The sequence below is a fragment of the Ambystoma mexicanum genome, chromosome 5q (assembly GCF_040938575.1).
Source record: "Ambystoma mexicanum isolate Mex_15411 chromosome 5q, UKY_AmexF1_1, whole genome shotgun sequence".
Lineage (NCBI taxonomy): Eukaryota > Metazoa > Chordata > Amphibia > Caudata > Ambystomatidae > Ambystoma > Ambystoma mexicanum.
In genome coordinates this window covers 390,798,307-390,824,283 of record NC_090933.1, presented here as the reverse complement: position 1 = coordinate 390,824,283, position 25,977 = coordinate 390,798,307, and the positions used below count along the sequence as shown (strand labels likewise).

The 25,977-nt window shown below is 47.2% G+C and overlaps 1 protein-coding gene across 2 annotated transcripts in view; it reads left to right on the top strand.

Annotated features, from left to right (window-relative positions):
• The window catches only part of USP14 (ubiquitin specific peptidase 14), a 991,689-nt gene that overhangs the window by 844,765 nt on the left and 120,947 nt on the right, over positions 1-25,977 (top strand). For both annotated transcript variants that reach the window (XM_069620879.1, XM_069620880.1), the window contains exon 14: positions 10,399-10,453. In XM_069620879.1, coding sequence (XP_069476980.1) covers positions 10,399-10,453 — 55 coding nt within the window. The remainder of the gene's footprint in view (positions 1-10,398; positions 10,454-25,977) is intronic.

The following is a 25,977-nucleotide window of genomic DNA, read 5'->3' as shown; positions in this document are numbered from 1 at the left end:
AGACCGGAGCAGATCTGCTCCAGTACTGGCAAAGACAATGATCCAAAAGATCGGTGCTGCTCAGACCACAGAGGGAGAGGGCCTAAGGGAGGACTTCGGTCCCCTTTGCAGAAAAGGAGATGCATTAGCTTGGATCCTACTCCGCTGGCTCTGTTTACCCCTACACCTAGGGACGTCTCCGGACATTCTATCAGCCTTACACACACTGGTCACCGAAATCCAGCAAAGGATGCTGCCATTGGGGCCTGCACCTCGCAACCCCTGAGGGTAAACTCTTCCACCCGCGGAAGAGCAAGTCCAAGGGGGACGCGGATCCTTGGCATCATCCGACCTCGACAAGACTCCTACCTGAGCTCCGGATCCACACACGGGTACATACACAGCTACCACGGCTACTGATACAGACAAGAACGACTATTTCATTGGGGTAGACAGGGAGACTCAGCGTGCAGAGGAGCCCATAGTGCCTCCCCTCCAGACGAAGTTGGCTCTTTTCATTGTCATCTTGAGGGCCTCAGAACTGTTTTAGTTCCTGAGGAGGCGAAGGAGGTTTTCCTATACCAGCGATGCGAGTCAAGGAGAAAGGTCATGTCCATTCCCTTCCTGGACAACATCTGGAAGGAAGGCCTAGCGGTAATGAAAAATCCATTTACGGCCTGACCAACTGCTCAGCGAAAGTCATCGGCAGCCATGGTACCTGCGGACCAGGAGGGGAAGAAGCTGGATGCGATGGGCAAGAGGATCATTTACATGGCAGCTTCTACCATCAAGGCAGCAAACACCCTGGCTGTTTTGTCCCGTTAAGACCGGGATCTCTGGTACAAGCCGGGCCCAAAGAAAAGAAGGTCGAGGCACTGGAACTCTTTCAGGAAGGGGGAAGTGGCCTCTGATCATGCCATCACGGTGGCGGTAGACATCGCGGACACAGGTTTTCGCCAGATGGGTAACTGGGTGTCTCTACGCTGTCAAGGTTGGATGAAGGCTACACATTTCCACCAGGACTTTCAGACTAAGGTGCTGGATATGCCGTTCATGGAGAACCTCATTGGTAAAGGCGGTCAGCGAGTCTTTCCAAGCAATAAAGACGGAGACGGCACGTTCCCTCAGAACTTTGAAACCGCGTCGATCTTCACCCAGAGAAAAGCCAGGAAGCTCTTCAAAAAGTTATAGTACCCCTTACAGGCAGCCTTCACGCTCTTCCACTCAAGTGTATAGGGGGCTCTCTCAAGGCAGCAGAGGTCAGCGGCTGTGCCTCTCACCAGGCAGAACACCCCACCATCCCCAAGCAGGCCTGAAACGGCCGTGGCTCCGTGCCCCCACTGTCGCACCCCAGTGGGAGGCCAGCTGATGAGGTTAATCAGCATGTTGGAAAATACCAGAGAGAGATGGTTGCTGGACGCTCTCGGACAGGGGCACACCTTGGAGTTCCAATTCAGGTGTCCTCGTATCCCTCCGATTCAGCTGCAAGAAATACATAGACCACAGCTTCTGCAGGAGGTGCGGTCCATGTTTCAAAAAGAAGGGGCGATCGAGCCTGTCCCCCAGCGACTCCAGGGCTCCGTAGTATATTCCAGATACTTCTAGTTTGAAAGAAAACGGAGTTGAAGGCTGATTCTGGACCTACATTGTCTCAACAAGTACTTAAAGTACCAAATGTTCTGGATGGTCACTTTGCAGCACATGCTCTGCCAGCTGGAACAGGGAGATTTTCCGACGACGTTGGACCTGGAGGACGCCTATTTACACATCCCCCATTCACAATCAGTCAGCACTACCAGTTCAAGGCTTTGCTTTTCAGCCTGAAGTCAGCTCCGAGAGTGTTCACGAAGTGCCTGGCCCCGGTGGTGGCAAATCTTCATCTGCACGGCATCCCTGTATACCCCTACCTGGACGACTAGCTGCTGCATTCCCGCTCACAAGCTCTGGCAAGCGAACACACGGCCAAAACTGTACATCTGCTGACAGAGCTGGGGTTCTCCATAAACTATCTGAAGTCTTGCTTGAAGCTATCTCGGGACGCTCTATTTCTGGGTGCCCGACTCAATGCGGTGACGAGCTTGGCGTCCAACTCGGAGGAGAGGGTTAATGCCATACATGGCAAGGTGCAGCGCTTGTTGTCGGCCCAGGCAGCAACAGTGCCGTCCATCAAGTCGCTTCTGAGCATGTTGTCCTCCTGCATCAACCTTGTACGCCTCTGCAGATTGCACAAGACCTCTCCGGGAGTTCCTGGATGCAAGTGTTGGGGATCTTTATGGACAAGACCGCCCTCAACGAAGAGTTCAGACATGCGATATGGTGGTGGGGTGATCGGCAGCACCTCGTCCAGGGAGCTTCGTTTCAGGTTCCTCCTTAACAAGACACAGTCACCATGGACTCCTCTCTAGAGGACTGGGTAGCCCACACCGGAAAGTTGCACGCCAGAGGCCTCTGGCAGCCAGAGGAAAGGGCCCTGCACATCAACATCCTGGAGCTTTGGGCTGTGTTCTGGGCCCTCAAGTCTTTTCTGCCACCATTGAAGGACCAGGTGGTGAGTATCTTCACAGACAACACCACAACCATATTCTACATGAAATAAGGGGGTACCCGGTCTCAAGCACTCTCCAAAGAAGTTCAGGAGTTGTGGCAGTGGGCCATTTGTCAAGACATGTTCCTTGTTCTGTTTCACCTGGCAGGAGTCAAGAACACCATTGGGGACTCGCTCATCAGGGAACTGCGTTCTTGCCACGAGTGGGAGCTTCGCCAGGACCAGGTGAATCTGCTGTTCAACAAATGGAGTCGACCCTAGATCGATCTCTTTACAACGGCGGTGGCGAACATCAAATGCCAGAGGTTTGCCAGCAGGTTCGTTCGACAGAGGAGCTTGGGGATGCCTTCTTGTTCCTTTGGGAGGGACTGTTCCTATACGCTCCCCTTCTGCCCTGTTTCCACTCCTTACTTGTGATCAACACACTCACAGATCCACTGCAGGATGATACGAGTCACCATGGGGTGGCAGAAGCAAATCTGGTATCCAGACTTGCTATGCCTGTCAGTAGCCCCATCAATCTAGCCGCCACTGTCTTGGACCTTCTTGCCAGGGAAGGGGGGGCGAGGTATTCTGCATCACGGCCTGCAGTCTCTGAACTGGAGGGCATGGCTCCTGCAGCCCTAAAGATTGGAGGTTATGCTTTACCCGCAGATTGCAAGAACATCCTGGCTAGGGCCAGAGCATTGTCAACATTGAAGTGCTACGGACATAAATGGGAATGCTTCTCTGTGTGGTGCCGGACTTCCGAAGATTACCCCTCTGCGTGTCACAGGCCTGCAACTTCTACCATACTTGTTTACCTTAGCCAAAGTGGGACGGGCTCATGCACCTATCTAGGTGCATCTCGCCGCCATATCCAGGTACACCAGTCGCCTGGCAGACTGTCGCTGTGGTCTCACAGGCTCAAGTAGTTTCTCAAGGGGCTCTTCAGGACATTCCCGCCGGTGAAGTCTCCTGCCCCAGCTTGGGAGCTAATGTTGTGCTAACTAAGCTCATGGGAATGCCCTTCGAACGTATGCATCAGGCTCCACTCAAGTTTCTCTCGTGGAAGACAGCTTTCAATGTGGCTATCACTTCGGCCAAGTGGGTTGGAGAGATGCAGGCCCTGTCTTGCATATAGCCTTACTTGTCTTTCCATGCTTCAAGGGTGGTTGCGTACACACCCTACCTTTTATGCCAAATGAATTCCACCTCAACAAACCTTTAGTGTTACCGGTCTTCTTTCCGAATCCTTTGTTGCCGGTGCTTGCATCGCTGGACGTTGCTTGTGCCTTGAAATTCTACCTGACACATACAAAGGATTTTCAGAAGACTTCTCAGTTGTTCGTCAACTTTGGACCTGTAAATCTGGGAAAGGCCTTGTCGAAGGCTTCCATCTCCAGATGCTTTTTCTGGCTGCATCATGCAGGTCATCGACTGCCTAGCAGGCCGCTGCCAGGGTATCCGATAGCCCACTCACCAGAGCCTTCACAGGTGCGACAGCATTTCTCTCTGTTGTGCCCTTGCTCGACATCTGCAGGGCTGCTACATGGATATCCACGCGCACCTTCACGAGATTCTACTGCATCGACAGGGATTCCAGGGAGGAGTCCCGAGTCAGCCAATCGGTGCTACGCAACCTGTTTGTTTGAGGTGAGTCTGTTCCAGAGGTGAGTATTTATTGCTTCTGTTGAGCCTTGCCACCTCCCGTGGTTGTGTCTATGTACTGTTGTGTAATCGCTATTCATGACCACAGGGAATCCATGCCAGACCACATGCTGGTGAATTTGAAGTTACTTACCTGTAACTATTGTTCTCCTGCATGGGTCTGGCATTGATTCACATGCAAACCCTCCCTCTATCCCCTCTGTGTCTCTTCTTGGTTCATAGTCTCTTTACGTGCTTACCAAATCTGAAGATGGCCACAAGGGGTGGAGTTTAGGGAGAGGACTTTCATTGGATGGGGCAGTATAATCCAGAGGACAGTGATTGGTTTAGAGGAGAAATACATTTTTAAAGTGAAAGTGAAACTGTTTTTTCTTTTACCGAGGATTCCCAGCCTGATCACTGGGAATATTCATGACCATGTAAATGCATGCTAGAGAACAATAGTTAGTTTAGTAACTTCAACCTTACAAGCATGAGTGTAAGAGGTTCTCCATATGGTTTCCGTCTCAACATCTCGACCCTCATCGCATCAAGGCTACTGAGATCCTGCCTCATCTCCTGTCATTGGCAAAAGCAGGCCTATGACACGCTTCATAAAGGTTTGTTTGGTTGCTATCTCTTAGGTCGCTTAGGCTTATGAAGGGATCTTCAGGACTTTTCCTCCATTTAAAGCACCTGTTCCAGCGTGGGAACTGAATGTGGTGCTTTACAAGTTGATGGGCCCTCCTTTTGAAGCTCTTCACCGGGCACCTTTAAAGTTTCTCTAGTGGGAGACCACGTTCTTAGTTGCTATTACATCTTCCAGACGTGTTGGGGGAATTGCAGGCTCTTTCAAACTGCCATATTTGTACTTCATCACTCCAGGGTGACCCTGCACACCCATCCTTCTTTCATGCCAAATTTGCCTTCGGAGTTTCATCTGAACAACCCCATAAACTTACCAGTTATCATTGGCTCCCCTACCTCTCCTGTGGAGAGGGTTTTGCATTCACTGAACGTTTCCCATGCTTTGCAATTTCATGTGGCACGCACAAAAGACTTTTGCAGGACTTTGCAGTTCTTTGTAGCGTTTGGTACTGCTGATAGAGGGAAGGCTTGATCTAAAGCTTCCATCTACAGATGGCTATCTGACTGCATTTCACATTGTCATCGGCTGGCTAACGGGCCCTTGCTGGCCAGGCAGAGGGCACATTCCACCAGAGGAGTGGGCGCGACAACAGCGTTTCTGTCTGGTGATCCCCTGATGGACATCTGCAGAGCTGCTACGTGCAGGTCTACCCACACCTTCACAAGATTCTACTGCCTCACCATATTCCAGGGAGGAGTCTCGTGTTGGTTAGGTGGTGCTATACATCCTTTTTGCTTGAGGGGTGAGTTGACATTGCTTCTGTTGAGCTGTCCACCTCTCATGGTTGTGTTTGTACTGCTGTATAATTGTATTCATAAGCATGTGAATCCATGTAAGATCAAATACTGGAGAAGGAACGAGTTACTTACCTGTACTTGTTCTCCAGCATTGGTATCTTACATGGATTCACATGCGACCCTCCCTCTTACCCCGCTATGGCTCTTCATTGGTTCCTACTGCCACGGTTACGTGTGCACTCCATTCCGAAGATGGACACCAGGTGCGGAGCTAAGGAGGACGAACATCATTGGTTGGGGCAGAATGACCCAAAGTGACAGCAATAGGCTGCATAAGCGACTAGCCGTTTCTTAATCTTTACAACAAAACTGCTTTAACATTACTGAGGATTCCCAGCCTGACGACTGGGAATATTCATAAACATGTGAGTCCATGTAAGATACCAATGCTGGAGAACAGGAGTTACAGGTAAGTACAGTAGTCATCTACTTCAAGTGCCCTGACACCCATGGGTTTAGGTGCTACACAAATGCTATAAAGAAAAAAAAAGAAAAGGATACTTCAGCAGGTTCCGTCTTTGCTATCTCACTATTTTACACTTTTTGAAAGGGTTAACATAGGGGTCGAAATATGGAGCAGGAGCTGTAAGTAGCTTCTCGGTGGATGACTTTTCGTCTTACCAGGAGTTACTCATCGTGGCCCAGGAGCTATTAGAGGGCATACTCATGAATTGAGTGTCTGAAAGATGGTGGAACTTGCTTTTATTTTGCCTAACTGACATTCTCCTAAAAATGTACATCCCTCAAACCCCTCTTTCTATTGGTATATCTATTACTCTTTAGCCGATTTTGTCGGTTGAAGCCTCGGTCTTGTTTAACATGTCTTCACGCTTTGCCTTCTCTTTAAATGACTTTCTCCTTTGTTTCTCTCAATTTGTCTGTCAGTTTATCCTTCTTGCTGCTACCGCTCATTTAGTCTTTACCTAGGTTAGCTTCTACTTCGTAATTCTTACACTAAATCTGTTATTGCATTAATCAGTGTTCCTGCAACACAATTTTTCTCTGCTGCCACCTTTTTCTATGATGCGACCTTGCTCACTCTTTCTCAGCTGCTGCCTCAGAATGAGGTGCTAATACATGGTATGTAACAATTCTAACTTCCAAATGAAATGCAACTATAACTTTGTGTCCATTACTTATGACCATGTATGCTGTACAGATCTTCTAGAGGTTTACAATTGCACCTATTTTGCAAATTCTACAGGTACAATGTCAGGTATATTTGTATGGCACCATTTGGGGAGCAAAAGTAGCTCCTGGTAACTGTTGGTGGCTAGCTATCCAGGCTCTTCTATGCCCTATCCAGGAGGTAAATGGCTCCCAGCTATTTCAAACCCTGTTAACATATTTCCGCCACACAAGTTAGTTTATATGTGGGGTCTGAATCGTGTTCTTAGCTTCTTAAATGATGGCTCTGCTTGAGTCTGCATATGTGCCCTCTGTGTTTGCGCACCCTTTGTTAGGGAGAGTTATCATTGTTATGCTTCATCCCCTCTCTTAGTGAGAGGCTGGACTTCTGGACTTTTTTTTAAATCCTGAATGAGTGGAGCCGTTTTCCACTCATTGATTATTAAGAGCTCTGTCTATTGGAACTCTATTCTTTGTATTTTTACCAGTACTATGGAGTCCATCCTCTCCATTACTCTTAAAGGCATCTGTATTTTACTACTGCAGCACACAGCTCCTTAGGAAAAGTTGCTGAAGACCCTTAGGGTCCTCCTTTGAGATTATTTTTCTTTACCCTAGAATAACTACAATTCTTAAGGATAGAGAGATAGTTGGTATCTCTCCTAGAACTTAATAGTCTTGGCACACATCACCTTATGTGGAGTGCCAAAGGGATATCTAGTATCCTCTTTCTCTCTGCTCCTGTGACTTTTTAGTCACATAGACCATCTCCTAGTTATGGCTGGTAGCATTGGACGTGTTCTACCAACTGTTAAGTAATTTTTCTACCACAGGCTATGTCCATAGCTGCAGTAGTGCACAATAGGGGCACCCAAGTACCAGCCAAACACCCCTTTCTGTAAATTGCTGAGAGAGATTGCAGAGGAGTGTGTGCTAGAACTGTATAAAAGGTGAGGCTTCTGGAGTGAAAAGCAAGTCAACCACTGGAAGGTGAAGTATCTGAACAAGAAGATGACCAGAGACGGCTGCAGACCTTTGCAACACCGTGAAGCGACCACTATTGTCCTGACCGCGTTTTCTGTGAACTCCGAAGAGGACTCCTTCCCTTTCACTGGTGGGAACAACCAGTCCCAAGACAAACTTTGATTTGAGCCATCTCCCAAGGTCCTGTGAGTTCGTACAGCTGCGGAACCCCAATACCAGGAGACCTGCTGCCCATTTTTAGTGCATTGTCTTGGAAAGGTCAAATCTATCCAAATCTTTACTGAGCCCTCAAGCTCACTCCAGAGATCTGATCCAACTCGCACAGACCCCCCTCATCAGAGTGCAGGACTGCAGGAAGTGAAGAAGATTGGCCGGGCGCATCGCAGCATCTGCAGCATCATGTCCTTTGTCGGTGCTGCAGAAAAGGTGCCAAAACCGCAGAGTGACCAAAGAAGTTGATTAAAGCGTGCCATAGGTCCTCCCTCGAGACTGCTGCGGAGAGATCATGTCCATTGTCGTGCCTTTCGTCATCCGATGAAGGAATCCAGAGATCGGGTCCAGAGCTGCAACATCGCAGAGCATCCACTGCACATGTTTTCTTGAAACCTAAGATACTGTGGGGAAAAAGGTATTGCTGATCTATTTCCACAATTTTGCTCCAGAGCGTTGGAGTACACATAGAGGGATCCAGAGCAACACCCTCTTATACTCAAGCCGCTGTTTGTCCCTTTAGTGAGTTCTTTCTCACGGTCTCCAATGGTTGGTTAAGTCTTCTCATAACTTCTTCCTAGACACTAGAAAGTATCCACAAGAACTTTTGACTTCTGCTGCTTTTCAAGACATCAAGCCTCTCCGTACTGCCTTTTAGCTAAGGTTGGGTTTTGTACTTAGACTTGCTGTGCAATGAAACTGCTTCTAGAACCTGAAGGTCTGCTAGGATAACACTAATCAACAGTCTTCCTTCCCAAAAACCACTATCTTATATGTGTATTCTGACTAAATGCAATTACCATATTACTTTGTGGGTGCGCGTTATTATCGATAGTTTTGTCAAACCCCTGTAACAATTGTGTTCAGCAACTACCAACTAAGAAGTGACCGTTTTCAAGTATTGATGAGTATACTTGTGTGTTGGTTTATAGTACCACGTATTTAAAAGTGACTCTGGTATAAATATAATAAATGTGTATTTTAATATAAATGTATGTGTAGGTGTTTCCTTGTAGTGCATTTCTAACTGGGTTTAGTGTACCGACCTATAGCTCACATCTTCCTCTTAAGCTAAGCCTGACTGCTCTGCCAGTCTACCAAGGTCTCTGAGTAGTACAAACTGATACAAAGAGTTGGGGGGGGGGGGGGCGGGTGGCGGTATCTACAAACCACTGCGATAGCTAGGGGGAAACTGCATCGGGCCATCCGTCCCTCCAAGGTTGTGACTGAGTTTTATCTTTTCCAGAAAATCCATCTTAATCTCTTACCTCCAACTCATCTTGGAGGAGAGGCTCCATTCTTTGGACCCCAAAAGGGTCCTGAGCAACTGCGTTACTAGGTCAACAACCTTCCTAAATAAGGACTGGCTCTTTGTCCGTTTTATTGGTGTCCTGCTAGACGGAGCGATTACAAAACTGACCCAGTAAAGAGAGATTTGTCTCTGCATTTGAGTCCCACGATCTGGCGACCAGGGAAGCTCTTGCAGGATTTCTGACTCATTCTAGCAGACACCTGGCAGCTGCCTCAGCCTTGCGGAGGATTGACCGTTTCATTGACATCTGTTGGGCTGCTAAATGGTCATCCTTGTACATGTTCGCAAACAATTAGGGCCTGGGTTACTTGTATAGTGAGGATGCCCAAAAGGTTTCCTGATGTAGGTATTGGTTCCTCTCCTCTCTTCCCGTTCTCCTCCTTATTCTGGGTTCTGTATAGCTTGGAGTCTTTCTTAATGAGGCGTCTGCTGCCAAAAGAATCACTAGAAAAGCTATTCATTGGCCTCTGGCGTTTTTTCTTTTGGACTGATTCATCCTTCCTCCCAAATTCCTCATTGCCCGCTCACACTGAATGCTTGTATTCTGTGGCAGTTGTGGGGTTACTCAGCCCTTAAGTGCGGGGGAAAATTGGTGGAAGTTTCTGGAGTCAGACTTGCATCGGGGAGGATATTTCTTGGATGACTAAACTGTGGGAGGAAAGACAAATCCATCACAAAGAATTTTACCGTAGGTAAGTAATGTGATTAGCTGAATGATTGAGCTGCAGTAGAACATGAAATTGCCAACATATCTTTGTAATGGTTTTACATGATCTTATCAGCAACATTTACAGAGTGGTAAACTTCATCATGTACAAAACACCGGAAAACAGATTATTTTATTTAGGCAGGGTCCCCCGTCAAGCCCCCCCTTTTAGCCCACGCTTTTAAAGCCAACCTGACCCATTTTAACCCCTTACCCCCACTACCCTCTATATATATTCATTTAAACTTTTCAGTGTTTTCCAGTGTTTTTGCCCACTCTGTTATGTACCACTGTGTTTTGTTTGCGATATAATGACTGGATACCTTTTTTAATCAGCACAACCCATTGCATTATTTAACAGATGTGTAAAGCAATCCTGTTAGAGACAATTTAATTGCATGTGTGCTATATTTCTTTCGATATTAACTGAAAGCTGACATTTTCTGTGTTCCTTGTTAGGTAAGAAAAGGTGCATTAAAAGAAAAGAAATTGGAACCATTTTCATTTCCAGATGGTGAGTTTTTTAAAACATTTTTTTTTTATCAGCCTTATGTGTGAATAGACTGATTAGACTAGTACATAGTACATGGTTTGTTGATCACACGATATTTCGATTTCATGACTGAGCTTGTGGGTATTTTGTTTATAGCCATTTTAAATACACTACAGTATGTGTACGTGTGTGTATGTAATAACATTACCTACTATTAAATATGCTCTTGCTTGATTTTCTACCATTGCGGAAAGACTGTGAATACATAGTGGCATTCACAGACCTACTCACAAAGTTCTTTCTTTTAAATGTGTCTCTGAAATCTTATTTTCTCTATATAGGAGGGCTTGAGTATTGTAAGACTTGTGTAGCTTTTTTTAACATTCTTTTTATTTAATTTTCCAGCAAAACAAACATTTAACAAACTGTGACTGCATTATTGCATCCATGTTTACAGAGTCAGAGTTATTAGAGGCGTGTGCATTACTCCCCAATTTAAGTTTGCAACTTGGTAACTTTATTTCTCTGTGCTTCTTTCCTCTACATCACCCATACCGGCAGCCGATACTACCACCATAGCATTCCACTCACGCTGAGTCATCCAAGGGTTCAGACGCCCTGGTAAGCAGATGGTTCTGATACAAGCCCGAAATGTCTCTGGGCCTGGCCAACGCTGGAAGTATACCCCTCTATTCTATTTCCATGTCATGACAGTATACAATGTCCCTCCTCCAGCTACCCAGCCGCGGAGGCGGACCTCTCCCCCATGCAATTGCTTCACGTTGTTTAGCCAGAACTAATACTAGCCCCACAGGCACTTCGATGTCCTTGGCTTTCCCTTGTGTAGCCCAGTAGTATTCAATCATTTCACCCACCATTTCTTGAATTGTGTGAAACACCTCATCTCAGAAGCCTGCGAATGGCCTGCATCCCCAAACTAGATGTAAAAACGTTGCCAGTGTATCTGCCCACCTATCGCACTCCTTTGTTACCTCTGGGTACATTTTGTGTAGACTCGCCGGTGTGTAGTATGTCTGGTGCAGATTAAAGTACAAAACTTTGAACCAACTGTTTAGGGAGACCTGTCTAGTTTGCATGCAGAAGTATCTCCACACCTAAACTGGAATATGTTGTCCTAGGGCTCCCTCCCATTTACATTGCACCTCCCCAGACCACTGCGAGAGGTCAGAAATGTGAGGCGGACACAAATGTACAGTTTTCTCAGATTTTGCAAACAAAATAATATAAGGCATATTTGGCAAACTTCCATTCAACATCCCAGTGCCAAAGTCCAAACATATACATTTCAAAGGGTACTCCTTGTGGACCTGGGTTGTGTTCCCTTCCCCAGGCTCAATATAGGAACACTCATAGAACAGTTCTGATTCATCAAAGTTCCTCTTAGTAAAACACCAAAGTTCCTTTTATCCCAATACAACATTCCCTTGGTTAGAGTAAATGTCTCTTCATGAACACTTGTTTCCAAAACAAAACACTTGTTCTTCACAATTTCCTTCTTGTTAAGGCAAATGCCTTTTCCATACCACTATTGTTCCACTTTAAAGCAATTTATAACTTTCACGATATTATTCTTGTGAAGACCAATGCCTTTCTCACCAAACAGTTCATGAAATAGTGTTCTCTTCAAGATATAGAACAATTATCAACATAATATACTACGCTTTCCAAATGAATACTTTTGTCAGGATTGCAAACTATTTCCTCTTAAGCAACCGTTAATTAAGAAATGATAATTGTGGTTATCAATTCATCTTCTTCTTGCCAGGACTTAATACTATTGGTCCCCTTCTTGGTTTACACGCCTGCTAGGATCAAAACTCCTACAACTACAATTGTTCACAGTGGCAATACTTGTTCCCCATAACTATCCACACCAACATCCCATGAGGGGAGACCTAAGCAATGTTTTCCTCTTTTATAGTCCTTTGACTCTCGGCAATATATATATATTTTTTTAATGTTTTATTGGTTAAGCAAATTAAACCTTTAACATTTCTCCATCATGAATGTCATCATCCTTAAGGACGTGTCCGTTGAAATACAATGATTTTTCCAAAGTCAGTTTCAGGCAAGGGGCATTTTGTGAGCCTGCTAGGATTTTCTCACACTTCAGGTCCTTCTTCCTCCTGATCCAATTTTAGGGATTCTGCAACTTTTAGTGCGTTTAACGTTCTGCCAACCCTTTCAGCTGTCATTAGCCTCTCCCAGTATTCCTCTTCCATCCCCTTGGAGATGTTAATAGTATAGCTTCCCATGGATTCCTGTTGTTTCAATGCCAGGGTCGGTCAGGCTAACATCACATGTCCAATGGATTCTAGCTGATCTCTGTTTTTGCAGAACCTGCAATACGCTTTTGATTTTTCAATAAGCCTTCTTCTCCATTTTACCTCTCTAGAGTGCCAGATGTTAAGCCTGCAACGCATCAGCAAGTCTCTATAATGGCTTGATGGAAATTTCAGCAAGTACGGTGGGAGCACGTTTAGACCTTTTCGTTCCCAGATGATGATATGGCACTGATTTCCTATCAGTCTGTTCGCCGGAGTTTCCTCCCAGTCCTTTTCCCGGATAGTTCTTTTAGCCTTATCTGAATTACATTTCAAGGTGTCTTCGGAAATGTCAAGCTGTTCCAAGATTGCTTTACATTTCTTTTTCCAGTCTTGGAATATCATGTCTCCATTTCTTATCCTTGTCTGTGCTATGATTTCAAACGGCTGGCATGGTTTATCAAGGATACACTTTCTGTACAGAGATGAGGTTTTCCACAGCGCAATTGAGACCAGGGATTGGAGCCTTAATTCCGTTCTCATGAGCTCTAACGGCAGCGAATTCGGGAGGCGTAGGATCTTCCGCCAAAAGTAGGACTCGCATAGATTCCAAATTTCCCATTGCAAGGCTAGAAGAGCCTCCGCTCCATACGTGATTACGGCCACCACCTTTTGTTTATAAAAGGTTGTTAAAGGCATCAAGGAGAACTTTCCATATCTTCGATGTATAAGTATTCCTTGGTTGGTCAAGGTCGTTAGCTTTTCTCTGATCAATGCGTAGTGCGCCTTTTCATTGCAGTTTTTATTTATCTGTATCCCAAGATATATTGTAGTGTCCACCACCTCCAGTTTTTCCTTCTCTAGCGACCAGGCCTGAAGTTTCCCTGCTGGGTTTTTTCCTCGGCATGACCCCCTAGATAATAGCATGGATTTCTTGATGTTAATTTTCATGTCGTTGTCTTTTAGGTATTTATTAAAGGCCTCTGTCCGTCGCTGCAGTCCTATTGGCGTTTGGTCGGCAAATACAGCATCATCCGCATACAACATTCACTGAACCTCAGTTCCATTAACCTTAGGGGGAAAGGCATGGATCTAGTCTTGCATGATCTTCATGTCCGCCATATATAGGACAAATAGAAAGGGGGCTAGGGCACATCCCCGTTTGATTCCCTGTGAGGTTTTGATCTTTCTGGATAGCCCTCCATTAGCTGTAATTTGGAGCTGTATTGAGGGGTCAGTATATAAGGCTTGGATAGCTTCTAGCAAATCTGCCGGGCATCCCCAGTTCTTCATTTTTAGCCACAGGCGTTCTCTGTTTATCCCATCAAATGCCTGTTCGAGGGCAGTACCAACACCACTAATGAAGGCTGTTTGTCTCTCGTCCAGGATTTTGCCTGAGTTGCCCATTTCTTTAAGTCCCTTAACAGGATAGACGCAAATAGCTTGCCAATTGAACCCAACAGTGCTATCGGCCTGTAATTTCTGGGGTTTCCTCGGTCTCCCTTTTTATAAATTGGCACGATGTAAGCCTCTGTCCACGAAGATGGAATTTGCCTTGCTTGTTTTATTTGTTGGAACACTGCATATATTAGATCCAACCAGTCTTCACAGTTTTCTTTCAGCATTTTGTTTGAGATAACATCTGGGCCTGCTGCCCTGGAGGAGCTAAGTTTTTTTGATTAGCATTATTATGTCATCTGTCAAATTCCCGAGTCCACGGAGTTTCATCAGGCATAGTCTCTGGAGCCTTTTCCTGATCTTTCCCTTCATACAATAAAGTGTAATGGTTGAACCAGTTTTCCTCCGAAACTTGGTTAACGCCTATTGCCGATTGGTTCAGGTCTCTATTGTAAATTAGGTCCCATGTGCTTCTTTTGTTATTTGTTGATACTGCAGCTAGCATTTTCTCTGCGTCTCTTTGTGTTCTCAGAAAGCGAGTTGAGCGTAGCCAGTTTTTGTATGTTTGCCAACACTTCCTCAGAAGTTCACATTGATCTTCAGAGTTGGCCTTTTTTATACGTATAAGGTCCGCTCTATATTGTTTTCTTCTGGCCGCTAAGGGATCATCATAGGCATGTTTCTTTTCAATTTTTTTCACTTTATTAGGATCGTACTTGACCTCGAAAGCCTCAAGCAACCATTTGTATTCGACCACCTCTTCACCGTTCCCACTCGCTTCCTTAAACTCTTGTACCAGCTTTGGTATAGCCTGTTTTTTTAGCCTCAGTTGGTTTCTTCCCCACGACACCTGTTTCCATCATTCTTTTACTCCCTGGAGTTGGTCTTATTTCCCAAGCGAGTTCTGTTTCCAACAAACTGTGGTCGCTATTCACTTGCTTCCTTATTATAAATGAATTTATCCAGGCAAGAGTGTTTCCTCCTACGAAACAGTAGTCCAGGTATGCTCCCGATTTTCCGCTATGCCATGTATTAGCACCAGTTAGATCTCCTCTTGTCTGGCCATTTAGCATCCTCATATCACGGATTTACATTTCCTCCATCCATTTTTGTTCTTTCCCTACTAGATGTTCTGTCTCTTTGATTTTGCCCTCTTTGTCTAATAGTTTAATGTTCAGGTCCCCATTAAGAAGTATCAGCTGGTCTTTTTCCTCAGTCATAGATTTATCGATGGCATTCATGATTGATTTTAGATAAATCTCCACCCTCGGCATGTTTTCGCTCCAATAGGTGGTGATCAGTATCCTCTTTTCTGGCTCTTCTTTTTCTTCAGCTTTAAATGCTATTTTCAGTATTTGCACATAGGGGTTTGTAATATGGTGTTCTAGCACTTGTATAGAGCTATCCAATTTCTTTAATATCATAAGGCCCGCGAATGGTCTTCCTTTAGAACCCTTTCTGGCCGGGTTGATATAAACGTCATAACCCTCACACACTGGTGGCTCACGCAGCCAAGATTCCTGAATAGAGATGAGGTCATATTTGCCCAGGAAGCTACTGTCTTTAGAGAACAGATGTTTAAAGCCTCTGGTGTTCCATGAGGCACAGTAGACTGGTCTTTGACCCTCCTCAATCTATTGTTTCTTCTTGGTATTTAAAGTGCTAGCCATCCATGCCCATTTGTTGGATTTTTTTTCTCCCTTCGTTCGCGTTTGTTTTAACCTTCCTCGGGTTCTCTGAATTGTCCACAGTAAACCTCAGGGTTTTCAGTTCATCAACGCTTTTTTTTGTTATGGATAGGTTTTCCTTTTGATGTTTTGTATCTTTTTACATTTTCTCTTATGTCCTTTTTTGTATCATCTCCGCGGATTGGTCTGATTTTTTTTGTTAAATGCACTCCTTGTCGATAACTTTTTCCTTGTTGCGTACTGTCTTCTCCGTTGGTTCCTTTCCTTCCTTCATTGTTGCTTTTAGATTCTTTTGCTTGAAGTCATCTTCCAAATCCTCTAGTCGGAAACCCTTTTTTTTTTTGAGGATATCACTGGCCGCCAGCAATTTCTGCTTGATTTTATTAGAAGTAAGATGTAATATAACTTGATCTGTCCGCTGTTCCCTTGGGAATTCCACTATTTTTATGTCATCTGTTGATATTGTGCGTAGGACTGAGGTTTGATTGCAGAGAATCATCACGTAGCTCCTGTTTAACACCGCCCGTCTTGGGCCATTTGATCCTGTTTCCAGTTTTAGTTAACACCCTTTAGGTGGAATGGGTTTTCTGGGGGTTGGCAGAGGCAATGCTTGCCTTTTCTTGTCTTCATTATGCTCCCTTTCTGTGTTATTACTTTTTGGTTTTGGTAAGAACTTTTGTGCATTCATCTCTTTATTAACCTGCGCCTTCCTTTTTTGTTCCAGAGTTTTGAAATGGATGGATCCTCTTTCATCCTCACTGACGGGATCTCTTTCTGCTAAGTCTACCCTTTTCCCTGGCTTCTTAGTAATCTTTGGCACATTCTCTTTGTGGTTTCAGCATCTTTTGATCTTTTGGATTTGTTCCCGGATCGACGGTTTCCCAATTATCTATGGTTTGCCACTCAGATAGACTGATGCTATCCCAATCTTCCTCTTCTCTGTTTTTGTCTATAAATTCAATGAGATCGCTTGGATCTGCTGGTTGCTCTGACTGAACCCATCTTTTTCTCTTCTTGCAATGTTTTTAACTTCCTTCTCCCCGTCATCCTCTGTACTGTCCAACTCGCGCATTATCAGTTCTCTTCTGGACATCTTTGCACACTGTATGTTTTCTCTTCTGGGCAGTGTTCTCAGGTTCCTCAGGAAGGCTCTTGAACCATTATATTCTGTTTTAGGACTTCATTTTTTGATTTTTTTTCCGTTTTCAATTATTTTCTTAGCTACCTCCTTCCCCTTCTGGAGGTCCTTCTCCTTAGTGGCATCGCCTGCAAAGATGGCGAAATTTGATTGCTCCGGCTTAATGTTGGGTCACAACTATCCTCCCCCTTTTTCCCCAGAGAAATCAAGGTCACGTCTTCAAGAGGTAGACCTGTTTGTTTGGGGTGCATACCACCAGCTTGTTTCAGTTTCATTGGCCCCTTTTCTCCTTTAGGATTTTCTCCCGACAGGTCCCACTCATTTTTCTGTTTGTAAAAGCTTCTAATCCATTTGCAATCAATTTGCAGTCCTCAAGGACTGCCTCCATCAATAGTGATTTGTCATTGGCATCCCTTCTCGCTAATTCACCAAGGCGATGTTGCCATTCCCAAGTCCAATCTCTGCAAGGACGCTTCTATTTGCATGTTTGCCTATTTAATTTGTGTATTGGTGGTGGTTACTTCTTGAACCGAGTCTTTAATCACCTCATAGAGTTTTAGAAATGGTGCCAATGTAATATTTAGAGAAGCCATAATCACTTTTTGAATGTGATCTGTGTCCTTTTCGCTTTCAATTTTACAAGCATTATTGATTGATTGTGAGATTAGCTCTTTAGACAGTTCACCTGGACGCAGGTTTGCGTCTTCAAAGAATGATGTTTGCGTCATTTTCGTTGATGTTTGATCCCTCTGATACTTTGTTGGAATTATGACAGGGTCCTCGACCTCCAAAGACCTCCGATTAGCTTGTTCTTTATCCAATGCTGCCATCTTCTCATGTATGAGGGAGAAGCTTTTCCTTTTCTCTCTCTCAATTTTTCCCGTCAATATTGTTATGTCTTGCATGTTTTTATTTGCTAGACTTGAATTGCTCAGGCTTGCTGCCGGTGAGTTTAGATTTTGATTATTTCTTAGGTTTCCTAGTAAGTTCGCTCTTTCAGGTCGCATCCGGACTTGATTGTCACTCCGCTCAAAAATGGGGGTCGTTCTAACCATTTCCTGGAAGGGACTTGAATATAGACTTCCTTTTTTTCCTTGGTTTTTAGTAGCCAAAGCCATTTCTTCATTTTGATGGCTTTTTTGATAGCCTCTGTCCTTATATCCCTGTTTTCGATTGTCTTCCATGTATGGCTGGAAGATGTCAAATATTACTGGTACTACCTCTGTGGAGCCTAATTGCTGGAACTATTCTCCCGCGGCGGTAGTAGAGTCCTGTAGATCTTTTTCCAGCTGCCCCAGCTCAATCGCGTCCCACAGGCCTGCATTTTCCCATAAGGCCTCTGAGGCTGTAGGTCCGCATTGGGTTTGATTGGGGGGCTTCTTCACACTATTGGACTCATCAGTAATTATCTTTGGAGCCTCCCCTGATCTACTTTCAACCCCCTCATATGCTGGACAATCAGTCATTCCCTTAATTATGGCGGGCATTGCCAGGTTTTGACTTCTGGCTAGCTCACCTTCCATCTTGTCAAAAGGGGGGGTTCCCTCCACCGGGAGAGACAGGTGGGGAAGCAATACAATGAATTTCCTCCCTCGCACCAGTTTTACCACTTAGTTCTGTCTTGTCTGTCTCAGTTTGATCTCGAATTGTCTAGATCTTTCTCAAAAGATTCACACAGGGCCGGTCTAGATTGGCCCAAGCTTCTTTCCGGCTCCTTCAGGGAGACAGAGCAGTCTGTCGGGGCATTATCATCTGACAGCTTGGTTGGCCGCGCTCCCCTGGTCCGAGTAGGCTTCAGCCGACTTAGATATAGCTGGAGCTATGGGTGGTTGGGTTGTGTTCTCAACTAGGGTTGGTATAGTGCGGGCAGTGGGTATATCAAGGGACTTTGGGGCAGGGTCCAAGTTGTCCACAATTTCCAGTGGCGACAGTGGATTCTTAGCAAATGACAGGTCGGCCCCCACCAAGAGGCTCTTATGCTTTTTGGTGCAGAAAGGTAGGCTTGTCTGTTTTAACATCATCATTTTCAGTCAGTGGTCAGGGATCCCACCCACCTCAGGGAGAGAGGTGAATCTTTGCCTTACCTGAAGGCGAGTTCTCCGTCCTGTTGACAGCATTTCCGTGGGGGTGGGGGCCGACTTCATTCCTCGTGCAGCTCCTCTTTGTGCTGTCTTGTGGTTTTTCTCAATTTGGCTGGCCTCCGCCCGCAGGATAGTTTTCTTGCAAAGCCACAGCAAACAGCACAACAGCAGGGAAATCCTCCAAACGACGCCCTTTGCATGCTCTGGCTTAGCACCGCAAGGGTGCTTGGGGGAGTGTTAGATAGGCACTTCCTGGAGGGGCGGAGCCCGTGGCAGGGGGGGCAGGGCCACTCAGTGCAAGGGTGCCCTTCCTGATTCCTTCGACTACTTCAATTTCCAGTGAATGTCAACGCTTTCCCTCCAGCCTCCAGCAGCTGACCAGCAGCCACAGCACAACAGCAGGGAAATACTCCAAACGACGCCCTTTGCACGCTCTGCAATATGGGTTACAAACATCCCCCCATTGGTATCCCACCAAAGAGGAATTTCGCCCTTGTTGCTTCTTTGCTGCTCTGTACAGCCTCTTGGCTGCGGGTAATGTGGGTTGTAGATTTCCCCTAATTGGTGTCTCACAAGAGGAATTACACCCTTTTCTTATGTGCTGCTTCTGTACAGCCTCTTTTGAAAAGGGGTGTTTATTCATTTTATTTATTTGTATATCGCCGAAAACCCATGGGCATCAGGGCACGCCGGACATTCCTATAATACTATCCCTACTGTGATGCGTACTGTACCCATGATCCCTCATGCGTCGAGGCTCTCCGATTGTTTTTTCTCTTGCCATCGGGTTGGTCCCATGTTGCGGAGTTAGTCAAAGTGGTACTTTTGCTAGTGATTGAGCGTATAATTCAGATATATATATACACAAGAGAGACATTATACTATCTTTTCGTTCGTTGGTGCTGATACCTTCCGACGGAGCACGACAACCTTGATCATCGTTTGTGGCGTACACGGGCCACCAAGTCTACAGCTCCAGGCATTGGCCTTCACAGTAGGGAGAATGGGGGTGAAAAACACGTATTCTTAGGAGAATGTCTCCTCACATTAACCCAATAATATTAAAAATCTTGCTGTCTGCCAGTTTTTGACATGGAGAATACCCCCCGCCCCCTTCAAATTCTGCACCGTGTGTAAAGTCTTCCAAGAGACCACTGGGGGGGTGACAAATGCCGGTCTTGTTTGCTTTTTAAGCTGCTTTTAAAGCTCGGCAGTCGAAATGCTTGACGGCTTTTAGCGATGCAAGCTAAGGCATCTACAGAATACCCAGAGGGTGCAGAGGAATCAGAGCCAGAACAGGACAGCCCCAGCTTCGAAGCTGAAGAGATTTCGGATATGGAAACGGAAGATTCCCGAAAGGCCAATCACCAGTTCCGAACGGCAGGCATCACGCGCTGGTGTGGAGGCTTCCCCTGGCGACAAGGCTAAAGGCGTTAAACCCGTTCACAGAATTGTGTTGGTGTATTCCGAAGGGACGCTGAGCAGATCGTAGCACATTGCAAGTACAAAACACATTTGGCCCTCAACATATTTAAGACACCTTTGTCGATAGCCTGCTCCAACGAAGATTTAGAAACTATCTCCGCGCCTACAGTGTCGGTTGAGCAATGTACCTCTGCTTCCAGTGCTTCTCACTTGATCTTCGCACCGCAGGATAGTACAAATAAATCAAAATCACATGCGCTGAAAAGAAGCCCACACCCATAGAAGCTAGCTCCTCTAGATCTGACACTCTTAAAAAGAAAAAACAGACACATGGACAAGTAAGAGTAGAAGAACTACTTGTTTTTCCACCTCAGTTGTCATCCCCAAGTTCATCAGGGGAATAGACAAAACAATGATTTGAGGTCACTGAACAAGGTGGCCTCATTCATGGAGTTTTTTAGAGAACACCCCACTAAAACACAAACAGCACGTCCAAGAAGATGAGGTACCTTTTAAAAAGATCACGGACTGAACCCCCTGTCCCTTACAAGGAACAAGTGAAGATAGAAATGTATACAAAGAGGAAAACAACACAGGCACTGACCTGGAAGAACGTCCTGTGCCCTCAACAGATATTGGCGACCAATTTCCACATCCACAATAGATGGAAGTATCTTGCACAATGATCTACTTCAAAGAGCAGCCCATTATTACAAGATTGATACTCAAGATTGAGGAGGACACAGATTTTGTAGATGGCTTCTTCAATGAGAAGCAATAGGTTAGCCAGAACATTCCTCTACTTAAATCCATAGAAAGATGACTAGACCCCCCCCTTACAACTCTAGTATTAACAAAGCCAGTTAACCCACAAGTTGAAAACAAGATTTAAACCAGCACCTACAGACTCTTTTTATCAAAGGACACTTCAAACCAGACTCCCTGGTCATGACTACAGCATGCAAAAGGGCGGGTACCCCATTGTCAACAACGGAGACAACTGACAAAGCAAAAAGATTTTTGCCCTGAGCAAAAAGGTGGCACCCTCTGCGGCATATCAAATGAGCATTGGGAACAATACAGCATTAATAGAGTTTCAATAGAGCCCAACGGAACTATGTAGGAGAACCGACTAACCATGTCCATGAACACCTTAAAAATGAATTACTTGAAGTATTATTAGAGGGGAAACGGGGGGCGTGGCCTAAGTCCATGGACTGAAGACGTGCTTGCCATGAGCTCCTGCCCCGATCCTGAAGTAGATCCTCCGAAAATACACTCAGCCTGACCTGCCGAGGCATACAAACATATGCCCAGCTGCCCCAAGCGATCCTGCATTGCCCGCGGGTGAAATCTGGACAAAACGGAAACCGGCAGCGCACTAACGCGACCTCCGCGCCCGAACCCCCCGGAATCAAAGATGGCGGCCTCGTCTGGAGTTTCGAGGTGAGAGGCGGCTGAGAACTGTGGGAGGCGGCGCCCGCGTCCCCGGAGAAAGCGGAGCCCCCAGACACCTGAGGCCCCCCACCCCACGCGCGGAGACCATCGTGCGGTGACCGGGAAACACCGCCATCGAGCGGTGGGGGGGAGCGGGCCGGGACAGAGGACCTGGGCTGCGGTGCGCCCCTGGGGGCGTCGGGGGCCCTACCTCCATCCTCGGCGGACATTTCGGTCCGCGGTGACCTGACTTGGGCGACCCGGACCGCCTCCGACCCCCGACGGGCGCCGGGGGTGCCCCGCTGCTGAGTGGCGAGGGGGAGCGGGCGGGGACTGGGGGCCTGGGCTGCTGTGGGCCCCCGGAGCGGCACATCGAGCACTCCGGGGACATTGAGACCCTACCTGGAGTCCGGCGGCGGCGTACATCCTCGGCGGATGATTCGGTCCGCGGCGACCTGGTCCGGACGACCTGAAACAAGCACGCGACATCTCCCCACCTCCTGCCTGCGGGGGGGACAGACAGCACAGCACCATAAGTCCTGCAGCGCTGGGGGAGGGAGCTGACCCCCCGACCTCAGACACAGCCCCCTGGAAGCACCGCATCAACACACCACGAGAACGGGGTGAGCAGCGCAAGGTCCCTGCTGCAGGCAGGAAGGCGACACCCGAAAAGCACTAACGCCCTACACCCCTCCACATAAAACAGCCTGAACGGCCCAAGGACAGGCGAGGACACCCTGCAATCCGGACTAATAGAGGTCCAGGAAAAGAGGCGCTGCGGAGCGTAGGGCACAGCGACAACTGAGCGCCCAGGAGTCGCCGCGACTGCACAACTACCAAACAATAGGGGCCGCTGGAGGCCCGGCGCCAGCGGCGCAGGAGAATAAGACTGCCTGGAGGGGCTGCGCCGCCGTGGACTCCAACGAAGAAAGCCACTGACCCCACGGTCTGAGAACAAGCGAGCGAGTCCTGAGGAGGAGTGCAGGACCGGGTACCCGAGAGCGGGGGATGTCACCTCCCAAAGGAAAATCGAAAGCTGCAACAATGGACTCCTTTACAACAGTTATGCCCAAGCGGCAACAAGAAACAGGGGCAGCAGCAGCGCAAACGACCCAAGAGGGAGACCCAACAAACATGCAGCTACTACAGGCAATAACAGCGCTACGAACATCGCTCGAAACCAGAATCGATGAGGTCAAAACGGACATACAATTGATCAGACAAGATGCCCGCAACCTCACTGAAAGAGTGACCTCGGTGGAAGCCACACTACAGGACAACGTAGACAACACAACGGAACTCAAATCCAGGGTACAGGACCTCGAGCTAAAGGTGGCAAGGCTGGAGGCAAGGTCGGAGGATGCGGAGGGGAGGGCCCGCCGCAACAACGTCCGAATCCTCGGAGTCCCGGAAGGCATGGAGGGCCCGGACCCAACCGAATTTATAGAGACGATGTTGCAACAGGAAATCGGCGCCGGCAATCTGTCCCAGGGATTCTCTATAGAGCGAGCCCACAGGTCCCTACAAAAAAGACCTCCGCCGGGCTCACATCCACGCCCAATGATTGCCAAAGTCCTAAACTTTAGAGACAGAGAGACTATACTAAGATTCTCCAGAGAAGGAGGGGAAATTAGGAGACAAGATGCCAAAATAGTGGTGTACCCGGACTACACCCCCACTGTACAACGCACGAGAAATTCCTTTATCCCGGTGAAAGCAAGACTACGTGAGCTCAACTTGAAGTATATGCTGATGTACCCATCGCGCCTTAAAGTGATACACAAAGGTAAAGCGGTCTTCCTGGACACCCCGGAGGCGGCAAACATGTGGCTTGAACACAACAACCTTGCAGACGGCAAGGAAGGAATGGCAAGAGGAACCGCAGGACGTTGAACGCCAGAAGAACCGGGTGGGAAAGACCGATGACAGCAAAACAGGTTGATGGACAAACCAAAGACCGGCACGACAAACTACAGCATCAAAGAAGCAACAAAGGGCAGGAGCACACCAACCTACACGACAAGACGTCAACACACCCCCTCAAGGCACGTGTAGGCATACCGCCGACACAACACCCGCGCCGGGAGGCCTGGAAAGGCCCAGAAGGCTCGGGAGCCCCTGAGCGCTGCAAGTTGGAAGCAACTGCTGGGGGCAGTTCAAAGTTCCACTGTTTACTGTTCACATTCACCAGAATGAACGTTACTACTGTTGGTAAGTCTCCAAGGGGAAAGAAGAGAGGGGGAGGAGGGGCCGACCGAAGGGAAAGGGAAACCAGCGCCTTGGCCCACACAGGGAGGGAACCTCCCACAACAGACCCGCAACCACGGGCATTTAAGAGGATGAAGCGGAATGATTACCATACCCACTTTAGACCACCATGACCACTACGGCAATTAAAATACTGACATGGAACGTGAGGGGCCTGGGGACATACCTCCGCAGAAACAGAGTCAAGACCTACCTGCACAGGAAGGGGGTGATGATAGCACTCTTACAGGAGACCCACTGCTCCGCGGAATCAATGGCCAAACTCCAAACACACTGGGGAGGGCAGGGATTCGGCACAGCTTATTCCAAATATGCTAGGGGAGTATATACCTGGATACACCCACAGCTCCCCTTCCGCTTGGCCAAATCAGAAATAGACCCGGAAGGCAGATATGTAATGCTATGGGGACACATAGAGCAGACGGAGGTGTGCATCCTGAACTCCTACTTTCCTAATAGCAACATACCGGCCCACTTGAACTCGCTATACCCCAAAATTGCACAGCACAGAGACGGTCTGTTTATCTGGGGGGGCGACCTCAATTGCATATGCGACCCAAACCTAGATAGATCCATCCCCCTCCCGAAAGGCCCGTCAGCAGCAACAACCGCTCTGACTGCAATGATAGATAGACTGGACCTGGCGGACATATGGCGAGAAATGCACCCAGCCGTAAGAGGATACTCATACTATTCATCCCCGCACAACCTATATACGAGGTTAGATCACATCCTCATCGGCAGGGAACACTTACCTCAGGTGGAGGGAGCGCAGTACCTAGGAAGGACCATCTCTGACCACTCCCCGCTTCTAGTAACATGGAACCACAAAGGTCCCAGACCCCCAATTCCCATGTGGAAAATGCCGGCAGAGGCTCTTAAAGACCCTGCCTTCAGAGAAGAACTGCAAGAATCCATAGATAGTTACATAGAAATCAACGTGGGAAGCGTGGAACACAGTAGCACGGTGTGGGATGCCCTAAAAACGGTGATAAGGGGGGAGACCATTGCAAAGGCTGGTGGAATCAGGAAACTGCTCAGGAAGGACTTAGACCAACTAGAAAGGGAGATCGGAGAACTGGAAGCGGCCCCCATAGACACCCGGGAAAGGGAACCAGAACTTCGAAGGCTAAGGGGGGAGAATGAAACAGCGTGGTGCAGACTAGAAAAGTTTGACCACACGGCCAAAACGAACAGATCACATAAGGAAGCGGATAGACCGGGCAGGCTACTGGCCTGGCTATGCAGCAGGGAACACCCCAGACACCCCACCACATCACTGCGAGACGAAGCAGGGAACATACATCACACGCAGCAGGGCGTCAACAAAGTCTTCAAAGAATACTATACATGCCTATACTCACACACGGAGGAGGTCCCCCAGGAACTGATCATGGGCACGCTGGATGAGATTGGACTCAATAGAATGTCAACTGAACAGGCCATGGCACTAGATACAGAAATAACACCTGAGGACATAACCGAAGCAATTAGGTCCCTAGCCACGTGTAAGGCACCTGGCACTGATGGGTTGCCCTCAGAGTTTTATAAAACCTATGAATCCTCCCTCACACCCCTGCTACATAAAGTATACCAAGAGGCATATGAGAGGGGGATATTACCAGAAAGCATGAGAGAAACACTTGTGGTCCCGATCCTGAAGCCAAACAAACCGGCAGACCTGTGCGACTCATATCGCCCGCTGGCAATGCTAAATTATGATGTAAAAATCCTAACCACCATACTGGCCAAGCGCCTATCTAAAATAATAGGCGACATAATACATCCCGATCAGAATGGTTTTATACCAGGGCGCAATACGTCA